The sequence below is a fragment of the Mustela nivalis genome (genome assembly GCF_964662115.1).
Source record: "Mustela nivalis genome assembly, chromosome: 4".
NCBI classification, from domain to species: domain Eukaryota; kingdom Metazoa; phylum Chordata; class Mammalia; order Carnivora; family Mustelidae; genus Mustela; species Mustela nivalis.
In genome coordinates this window covers 10,835,972-10,847,047 of record NC_139023.1, presented here as the reverse complement: position 1 = coordinate 10,847,047, position 11,076 = coordinate 10,835,972, and the positions used below count along the sequence as shown (strand labels likewise).

General features: G+C 43.3%; 1 protein-coding gene across 2 annotated transcripts in view; it reads left to right on the top strand.

The window, feature by feature from the left end:
* Window positions 1–11,076, top strand: part of SLC4A4 (solute carrier family 4 member 4) — a 462,487-nt gene that overhangs the window by 9,992 nt on the left and 441,419 nt on the right. Inside the window, exons 1-2 of one of the 2 annotated variants that reach the window (XM_082726306.1) lie at window positions 4,529–4,668; window positions 10,405–10,467. In XM_082726306.1, coding sequence (XP_082582432.1) covers window positions 10,454–10,467 — 14 coding nt within the window. In that variant the 5' untranslated portion in view covers window positions 4,529–4,668; window positions 10,405–10,453. Of the gene's footprint in view, window positions 1–4,528; window positions 4,669–10,404; window positions 10,468–11,076 lie in introns of those variants that run through there. The other variant, XM_082726305.1, reaches the window with a different exon arrangement.

Below are 11,076 nucleotides of genomic sequence, written 5' to 3'. Positions count from 1 at the left end.
CTTTTAATGTTGGTTTCTATCTTTTTCTACTCATCACACTCTCCTGTTAGGTAGACAAGGATAAGGACCAAAATAAGAAATACACTCAACTCTTCATTTTCCACCCCAATGGACACCCTACTTGCTGGGACTATTTTGCTCGTGTTTGTTTTTATACTTTCCCTGAGTTCAAGAGGATCAATGTTTTGGTTCAGAAAGTTTGGCTATCGGCCACATAGGAGGAAAATATATATAAGAAAAAAATGGGCTTTATCGCCGACAGCTTTGTTGTTATCTGCTCAGCTTAGCGATGCCTAAGAATTTGAAAGCAAGGTTTGCCGTGGATCGTGCCCCTCTTATTCTTTCTACTACTGCGCGTCCTTGGTTTCTTGCAACAAAAATAGATAATTAAGAGTTTTCTATACAATAGCAGACAAAAGAATTACTACCCTGCAAATATATCTAATGACTAAATATGCATTATTTAGAAGAATCAGTACAAATATATTTATGTTAACCAAGTATGTGTCCCAGGAAAATCCATGTTCAGATAGAATAGGTCTTCTTTTCATCCCATTATTTGGAAAATCTTGATAAGAAAAATAAGATTCTATAAGAAACTACAGGAACTTAAGGAAAAAAGGATGTATTCTTTTTTTTTTTTAAGATTTAATTTATTTATTTGACAGAAATCACAAGTAGGCAGAGAGGCAGGCAGGGGTGGGTTGGGGGGAAGCAGGCTCCCCGCTGAGCAGAGAGCCTGATTCAGGGCTTGATCCCAGGACCCTGAGACCATGACCTGAGCCGAAGGCAGAGGCTCTAACCCACTGAGCCACCCAGGTGCCCCAAAAAGGACATATTCTGTGTAGAAAAGATAGCAGTGAGTGTGAAAGACAATATGGAGGATCCTCAGAAAGTTAAAAATAGAACTACCCTACAATACGGCAATTGTACTACCAGGTGTTTACCCAAAGAGTACAAAAATACTAATCCAAAGAGATACATGCACCCTGAGGTTTATAACATCGTTAACTACAATAGCCAAATTATGGAAAGAGCCCAAATGTCCTTGACTGATTAATGGATGAAGAAGAAATAGTGTGTGTATAAACACACACACACAAGCGCACACACACATATATATATATATATATGTATGTATGATGGAATATTACTCAGCAATAAAAAGAATGAGATCTCGCCATTTACAATGATGTGGATGGAGCTAGAGAGGATTATATTAAGTGAAATAAGTCAATCAGAGGGGCACCTGGGCGGCTCAGTCCATGAAAACAGCGACCTTTGGCTCAGGTCATGGGTCCTGAGATTAAACCCTGTGTTGGGTCCCCTGCCCAGTGGGAGCCTGCTTCTCCCTCTCCCTGTGCATTGTCCTAGCTTGTGCACACTCTCTCTCTCTCAAATAAATAAATAAATAAATAAAATCTCTTTTAAAAAAAGAAGTCAGAGAAGGACGAATACGGTATGATTTCACTTAATACGGAATTCAAGAAACAAAATAAACGATCATAGGAGAAAACAAAGATAATTTTAAAATCTCAGATAATTTGTATATAATAACATTTCTCACCTCTCTGAGCTTACTTACAGTTCAAAAGTCTTTTTATTCTATACTTTGTATTAACTATTTCCACAGAACTTGTTTTTTTCCCCCCGTTTGTATTTTTTTTTTTTTTTTTAAGATTTATTTACTTTAGGGGAAGAGAGAGAAAGCACAGGCTGGGAGGAACCAGGGGAGAGGGAGAGTCTCAAGCTGACTCTGCGTATCCCACGAGACGACCCTGAGATCATGACCTGAGCCAAAACCAAGAGTTGGGTTCTCAGCTGACTCTGCCACCCAGGGGCCACCCAGGGGCCACCCCCACATTTTATGTTTTGGCCTGACTTTCATCGTGGAGACGGTCCTGAAATGTTCGGTGATTCTTGGTTGTTGATGCATATTTAGAAGAGAGTTACAGAGAACATGACGAGAAGCTCTGCAGACTTCTCACTGCTCTTACCGGACAGGGCCCCAGCTGTTCTGTCGGGGAGCTCAGAAATGCCAACCGTTGTCGTTCCCTCACAGAAGAATTTCCAACCTCCCGCTGAGACCACGTGCTGTCAGCGTTCTGGAAACTGAATGGAGGAAGGAGTCCTGCCTGTCATAGGTCGGCATGTGGATTTTCATTTAATCCCTCATCCCCGTGCACAGCTGAGACACAGCAGTTGTAACATCTCAAGTTAGTAACCACGTCTTCGGTCAAGGAGGGCCCTAAAGACATGGGTTGAGGAAGGGCATCTTGGGCTCTTCCTAGTAAAGACTCAGTTAATCTTTCTGTTTCAGCCATACTGCAGGACAAATGCAAGATTAGTGGGGCACACACGTGTACCAGTTAGGGTCTCTCCTTTTAGAAAAAGGATGCAAAGTTAGTTCGTGGGCTTTGGAAGAGGCTGTGTGAAAGACAGAACTTCCCTGACTTCACTTTTCAGGTTTACCTTCACAGGCAGCAGGGCCTCCAGTTTTGGAATGTTCTGGGCGGTGAGCTGAACGGGTTTCCGCAGCTACTCCAATCTCTGCTCAGCCAAATCGGGTTCACTTGCACAGGAGCTTTCTACCGCCAGTTATTTTGTTTCCCTCTGTCTTCTGTTATTTTTCCATCGTTGTCTTTTTTCTTGTGCATTTTTAGGAGCGAGTAAAGAAAAACTCGAGTGTTGAATTTGTCAGGTTTCCCCAGAGTGTCCATGAACTCACTGTGGAGTTGGAAGAAATCTCAGAAACCACCTGGCTCAGGGCTGCTTAACCTGGATTTTAAGGAGCTTCGTGAACCTTCTCTGTTCCAACTGCACGCAACATTTCGTACGGAAGTGTTTGCGTTCATTTTTCTGGGGTGGAGATGGCATCTGTAACGTTTGCCAGAATCTCCAAAGTGAACATCCCTTGATAGTCACGGTTGGCGAAACTGGTTAGGAGTGGTGAATGTCAGACGTCTCGTTGATTCTGTGTGTCTGACAATAAAAAAACCTTGATTCTTGGTAGACAGGTCACCGAAGGGAAGAATGTTTCAGGCGAAGAGCTTTCTGACTCTGGTTTTCCTCAGCGCGCTCTCTGGTGTATAAATATGGACACACGTAGGATCTTCGCTCAGTCCTGATGGAACGCCTTCTCCCTCTTTAATGATAGTTTTGTCCTCCCTGGTGAGGAAGAGTCACTTTCCTTGATGGAATGATGCCCAGGGTTATGAATAAATTAGGGAGATTTCACCTTGCTCCTTAACTCTCTTTATCGTAGCTTTGGCCATTCTGGGAGGTCTTCGTCTAGGGATCCCCTGAATTCGCAAGGTCTCTAGGACTCTACCTGCATGGCCATCGGGCAGCCTGTGTAGCCGTGACTCATCTTAAAGGAGTAAGAACTCCAGGCAGCCTGGAGTTGGTGGGAAGGGGTGATGTCGGGGCACATCGAGGTATTCTTCATTCAGCTCGTGCTCTGTCAGAGAGCTAGGGAGAGCCTGAAAATGAAACCTCAAAGGGGTATTTTCATGAAAACCTCTGGAACATTGGAAAAACAAAAGCATTGCTGCTTTGGGCTTGTATAATACTTTAACACTGAAATCATGAAAAGTTATTCCCTACTTTGGCGGAACTGTGACGCAATGTGTATTTTTCAACGGCTTCAGGGTATTTCTATGGCAAGGGGAGAGTCTCAGAGGGCTTGGCCGTCATCATAGGCAACCAGGAAAGCAGGAAAACAGTGTTTGTTGTTTGGAAGCTGAGAGAATCGTGATCATCATTGCTTATGAGATAGGTCCTGGGGAGGTGAGGGGGCATTTGGGGTGTTAAAATGTGTAGACATTCCTATCGCAAGCCGCCTCATTGGTTGAGGCAGGGGAAACACGAGACACCTGCTACGTGTTAGGAGACCTATTAATGAAGGGAAGGGATATGTCTTTTTATGTTTTGACTTTCAGGTATGCTGTTTCATTAAAAAATCTGTAGTCAGAATGATCTCCAAGTCTCACTGAACCTTCAAGTCCTAAAACGATAGGATTAAGATTTCACCAAAAGGATTATGTGATTTGCATGTGGATCATATCCCACAGGGCTGAAGCTGCCTATAAGCCATCATATGGCATTACGGGAGAGAGACACCTCTGTGGACACTCTCTAAGTCTTCACTGGAGTCAGTAGGAAGGTGTGGAGCGTGAGGACTGTGGGGCTGCGTCCCCCACAACATATAAACGCTGATGATCCGCTCTCCTTCCGAGGTGATGCCAACACCGGCCCTCTCTGGGGGGGATTAATATATTGATTGGCTCTCTGGATGGCAGTGACCTTCCCAGTGGGAGAAGTCTGGCTAATCCCTTAGTTTCTCTGACAGCAGGTCCGGAAGGATCCTGTTGCCAGGAATCGAAGGTAGTTGTTACCTTGACAGCAGGACAGCAGCATGCTTGCGTCTCTCCTGGTCCCCATGTGATCCTTTGCTGTGACGCTTGTGTGTTTATACCTGTGCAAGACTCAGGAAGGTGGAGACAGCCCACGTGTGTCCCATATGCCCTTTTCGGGAGGCTGGGCCCGCTGGGGTCAGTGCGCGCTCTCTCTTTGCTGCTCACGCAGTCATCAACAGATGGGACCGCTTAGCCAGAGGGGGATCTCTCAGGGAGGACAGCATGACTCCTGAGATGGGCAGAGGGCTGGGTAAGTAGGCGTCCTTACACTTTCCGCAAACCAGCTAGCGATCACGCTTCTCAGCATCGGGCTCGTGGAAGACCATGACCGTCTTCCCTTTCAGAGTGGCCACATGTGTTGCTGGACAATTCTTTTTTTTTTTTTTTTAAGGATTTATTTATTTATTTATTTGGCAGAGAGAGAGAGAGAGAGAGAGATCACAAGGAGGCAGAGAGGCAGGCAGAGAGAGACGGAGAAGCAGGCTCCCTGTGGAGCAGAGAGCCCGATGCGGGGCTCGATCCCAGGACCCTGAGATCATGACCTGAGCCAAAGGCAGAGGCTTTAACCCACGGAGCCACCCAGGTGCCCCTGGACAATTCTTAACATCACATCAGGATTGTCTCAGGTTTTTCCACTACCCCTGTCTTATTGTATTATTTCTTCCTTTATATATTCAAATGTTTTATACACTGTGCCTGGCTCGTGCTATGGGCTTTTAAGAGTCAGGAGGTGTTTGCAGGTCGGAGGCTGTCTCTGTGGTCACGGCTACTGCTCTGCTCCTCGTCCTCTCACCTGGATCTAACGCCCTGGGCTCTCCCTGCTGCGGGGATGCTCACCTCTCAGTTTTTACCTCAGGCTTCAGAAGAAATGCTGGCTTTTACACAAAGTTCCCTTCGAAACAGGCTCCAATGTTACCTGTTTCTTGCTGCGTGTCATTGACAAGATGCTCCCAGGACGCGTTCTAGAGTGGCTATCTTAGATCATTTGCAGTTTCTCCCTCCCTCCCCTCCCCCATCCCATTCCCTTGCCTAACCAAAAAAATCCTCTTAGAAGATTCCATATCCTAGAGGGATGCAAAAACCCCGGGCAGAATAATCTAATTCAAACTTGTGTTTTATTGTATTACGGGTTGCCCCCGCTCTGAAGCACAGTCTTTTATAACGCTGCGGTCTCCGACAGCCGTCAGTTGCGGTGACTTGAACATCTCAGCACTCCCCACCCTGGGAGCACAAAAGCAATCACGTCTCTCTCTCTCTCTGCCCCCAGCCAACCCATTAGGGCCCTGTGGACTTCTCCTCCTCCGTGCACTTGTGGAAATTCCCCCACGAGATGCTTTTCATTCGTTCGTGCAGAGCCCAGGCTAGAGCTCACGCCCGGGGCTTCCCAGGCTGGGTTGTCAGAGCTGCCAAAACAGGAGCTCGGCCGTGGCCACTGCAGTCTGGCTGCGGATCCCAGGGAAAGGCTTGCTGCGGCCGCCTCATTGGTGCCAGCATGCCACAAGGTCGCCGTCGCCGCCCTGGTGTGGCTCTTACCTCAGGCACCTCAGCCAATGGCAGTTCTGCAAATTGAGGACAAGAATGCTTCCTTGGTGTACCTTACAGTGAAGACGCAGGGCTCTAGAACGGACTTGGTTGGCCTCAAAGCACAATGAGTTAGATACACGGTGCTTTCCTCTGAGCTGAACTGCTTCGCTTCTGCCACAGCCAGAACTTCCACCTGGAGCTAATCTAGTTGGAACTCTGATGTTGCAGCTGCCTTTGAGCCTGGTAAGCTGGGACTTTGCTCCACCAGCACCTTCTCGTTTGGGATCCTTGCTATTCTCTTGGCCAATTCAGTTCTGGAAAACGAAAAATAAAAATGTTTCTTCCATCAGTTTTGGGAATGGTGGGAAGTTCTTGTGCCCCAAAGCTCCCAAGCTGTGAGTCAGCTGTTAATTCATATGTGCAGGCCTCTACCACGCTGCTGGCACGCTGGGTCCCCCTGGGTTCTGCTGTCACTGGTAAAGCCACTGCCCTCCAACCCTTAGGTCCTTCTGCTGAATTTACTGCAGCGGACACCTTGCTCCCTTTGGTCAATTTTCTGTTGTCTCTCATTATATCTTACTTTATTTGAGGTTCCCCAGTTAATCAGACATCATTGTACACGTGTAAAACCTAATTGTGGGTTTGATGTAATCATTTTCCCAAGAGGATCCCATGTCTCAGGTAATCCAGTTTATGCCAGTAGATCGTGTCTGTGAGAAGGTTGAAGGGTGGCGGGTGTCCTCCTCCTCCTGTCCCTGACTTGGGTGTATCTGAGTCTTGGCTCCAGCCCGGCCAAGGCTCTGCATTTGCAGCCAGCTATAGTTCACGTTTCACATATTTTATTTACACATAGTTCCCCCCACCACCAACAAGACACTATATCCTCTCATCTTCCCTTTTTTTAAGAAATGACAAACTATTTCAAATATTCAGAAAATTATCCTGAAATAACCGACTATTTCAAACATTCAATCATCTATAGAAACAAACACAACAAATACCATGGAGCCACCTCCTACATTAAAGGAATGTGAACATTTTACTCTCTTTGCTTCAGATATTTTAAAACAAATACAATGTTATAGACATAGTCAAGGTCCTGTGGTTACTTCTCCTCAGCCCCTAATTCCCCCAGAAGTCAGCATTCCTGAAGTAGATTTTTTTCCCTTCCCATCAGTGTTTTATGCATTTTGTTTATAGGTTTGTATCCATATCAATACATAATATTATTTTATGGGCTTAACAATTAAATGTGTGCTATTATTCAGTAAATAACATAATCCAACTTGATTTCAGTCAAACTAGATTTTTCAGATTTTTTTCCATGTTGCTACATTAGATATAATTTGTTTTAACTGTTATAGTGATTATCTCTGAGAGTATACCACATTTGGTTATATACATCTCTCCGGTGATAGGCCATATGGCTACTTTGAAGAAAAAGCTCCCTTCTTTCCCATTCTTCCAACTTTTGTCTTAATACCTCAAAAACATTTCACTCTTACTTCTGATTCTAATTATTGGCTTAGTTCTAGAAGCCTTCTTCCCTTATTTGGCTCTAGTGTTGGAGGATTGATGCCTGAATTCAAAGACTTGGCAATTTATGGACAAGAAAGGAGTCCAGTTACAGGCTCTGAAATGATGATTTTGAAGATGCTCCAAGGGGAGCTTGGCCCTGTCAGTAAAGCATGCGACTCTTGATTCTTGGGGTTGTGAGTTTGAGCCCCACATTGGGCATAGAGATTACTTTAAAAAAATATTGGGTGCCTGGGTGGCTCAGTGGGTTAAGTATCTGCCTTTGGCTCAGGTCATGATCTCAGAGTCCTGGGATCAGGCCCACGTCAGGGTCCTTGCTCAGTGGGGAGCCTGCGTCTTCCTCTCCTTCTGCTACTCCCCTTGCTTGTGCACGCTCTCTCTCTCTCTCTTCCTCTCTCAAGGAAGTAAATAAAATCTTTTACAAAAAATAAAAAATAAAATAAAGAAGATTTAAAGGTTTATATAAGATTGGTGCAGACACTGTAACTGGGATGGTGGGAGTGTGTATGGTTTTAGCAATTCTATTGAACTCTAAAAACTCTCTAAACCTCAAATCATGGGTAGCTTATAGAGTTGTTTTGGGTATTAAATGAAATGATTCACATAAGGCTTGTAGTGAGTGCTTAGTACAGGATAAGTATTCTGTTCACCTTCAGTATGGTTATTAGATTACTTGAATGCAGAGAACCTTTATTTTGTTCGTGGGGCCTATAGATAATTACCCTGGCTCTTGGCCAGAGCTGTCTCTGTGTGTGTTCAGGGAGGGAGGTGGAGGGAGCAATCGAAAAGCTCTTATAACCTTAAACTTACACAGAAGATCCCCCAACTCATGCTTCAAAGGCAAGATAGACTTTTGGATGTGTTGAGAATTCCGTATTATTTCAAGGGAATTGTTCAATATCTTAACTTTTTTTGGGGGGGGCTGGGGCATCCACGCAGTGTTGGGGGGCAGAGAGAGAGGGAAAGAGAGAACCTTGAACAGGCTCCATGCCCAGCTTGGAGGACAATGCAGTCCTCTGTCTCACAACCCTGAGCCAAAATCAAGAGTCAGGCGCTTAACTGAATGAGTGACCCAAGTGCCCTTATCTTAACATCTTCTAAAAGCATTATCAATAAGGAGATGTAAATACTGTGTTGAAATGTATTCTATAAAGTAACTTCAATAATTCCAGGACACTACATATAATCTAAAATGGTCTTTTAATAGGTATGCTTTAAATGCTTTAACCTATCGGAGCCCCCCGCCCCACCATGTCTACTCAACTCAGTGTAAGCCCACCTCTCAAGAAAAATGTTTATTAGCAAACCAACGTGCATATATGCACATAGAGATAGTTATGGGCCGTCAGATTTAGAGGGAAACTTGTCCTTGAGGGATTTCATTCTTCATTTTCATCCATCCTGTGTTATGTTGCTGCTCCCTGAAGGCATTATTCATCCAAACAGCCACAAATGCTGTCAAAACAGACAAGGTTTGTTCTTCGCGGGGAAACATGCTTAGGCTAAAGGTAGGATTGGAAGCTCTTCCGAGTGTTTTTGTCTTCCCGAGTCTCAAATGATGCGGAGTGGGGTTATTTCAAATGACTCTACTAAGACGAGTGATTGTAATGATTGTGCCCAGAGACACAGAGGGAAATGGTGTCGAACGCAAGGAAAAGTCACACAGAAGGCTCTTCATATGGAAATATTGTAAAGAGTAATGCAGTAATCCTGGAGATAAACTGGGCTCTTGGTTTTGTCCCAAATGTCTACGCAGTCAACAATGGATCATGGCACTCTCACTGTCTGACTCCCTTTTCTCTTAACTCAGTGGTCATTCTGAAAATTTCAGTTCTTTCACAGGCACAGAAAATACAGAGGTTTGGGCTTTGGGAAACACCGCATGTGTCTGTCAGGATCTGTCTCCTAATACTTGTTTTGTACCTATTTTCAAAAACTGCATGCATTATGCAAAGACTTTCCTCTCTCAAATATAATAATGTCTGTAATAACAACTAATGGAACATGATTTTTTTTTTTAATTTCATTTGTACAATAACCAGTAAATCTTTAGGGACTATATCTAGACAATATGCAGAATGACTTAATAAGGCAAAATAGAAATTATTTTCATTAAGGGATATAGATGTAAACATGCACATGTAAATAAGATAATGTAAACAGAGAAGTCTGTTAAATAAGGATAATCTGGCTACAGTTTCATTTTGTTTCTTTTTTTTTTTTTTTTAAAGATTTGTTTATTTATTTGAGAGAGGGAAAGAAAGAGGGAGGTTAAGGGGATGGACGGAGGAGAGGCAAAGAAACCTCAGGCGGACTCCCTGCTGAACATGGAGCCAAAGGTAGGGCTTTATCCCAGGACCCTGAGATAATGACCTGGGCAGAAACCAAGAGGCAGACCCCCAGCTGACTGAGCCACCCAGGCGCCCCTGGCCAGTTTCTATGCTTCCGTTCATTTTAGGTATGACTTTTTCTTAGGGAATTCAAACTCTTACAACTGATGAAATTCAATACATTTTTATTTCTACGTATTTCAATAGCATTGCATTTTCCCATAGGGACTTTTTCATTTTGATTAACATCCTAAAATGAATATTTGTATTTATAGATTTCAAATCTCAGTAAGAGACTAGGAGTAGATAGCCTTATAGAATTTCCTGCAGAGTGTTGCTCAGATAGATTTTCAAGAAAGAAATAATGGATTTTCAGTGTTTTGCCAACTAATGGAAATTTGTACATCATATTAATTCAGCAATAAGTGCAGAAGTCTAAAAACAGAATGCCAAGAATAGAACCTGAAGGAGGGTCAATAAGAAAAGAAATGAAGAGATTCTTAGATTGACTTAAGTATCATGAGTTATTATACTCTCAATGAAAAATTTTATATTATTTGAGATTCATCAAATAATTGTTATTTTTCTTCTTACAGATACCCATACCTGCTTCATAACCACCTCTGGCTGTAAACCTCAACACCGATGCTTGACCTGTTGTAAGTCAGAAAGTCATATATGGAAAAAAACCAGTTTAACGTTTTAACCTCTTTCCTATCTTTACTTAAAAAAATTGGGTTGCCTGGGGGGCTCTCTTGATCTCAGCTCAGGTGTTAATCTCAGGGTCATTGTTGGGGACAAGAAAAGCCTTTTTGTGTCTGTAAGCAAATGCCTGACCTTGTTCTGAATTGATAAACTGTATAGGTCTAGCTTTACTAATTTAAACTCCCAGAGCTCTTCTTGTGCTACTTGTGAATAGTCAATAAATCATTGCCGTTGTTGTTGATGATGAATAATAGGAAAGAATGTGGAGAAGCACTTTTTCTTCTGTGGCTTGATATAAAAAATTTCCTTTTCAAACCATTATAGGGAGATACCGATTATTTGTAGGTCTTACAACAGTGGGTCATTTATGCATCCTCTTATAATCTAATCTAGATACAATCGTTTTTATCTTCGCATGGAAACAAACTGGAGAGAAGTAAGAAGACAGCATTTGGAATTGTTGGCAACTTTAAATGTTCAAAAAAATGAAATCACGAAAGCAAGAGAACAAAAGGCCTCATCCTGGCTGATTAGATGATTTAACCAGCAGTTGGTGTTGGCAC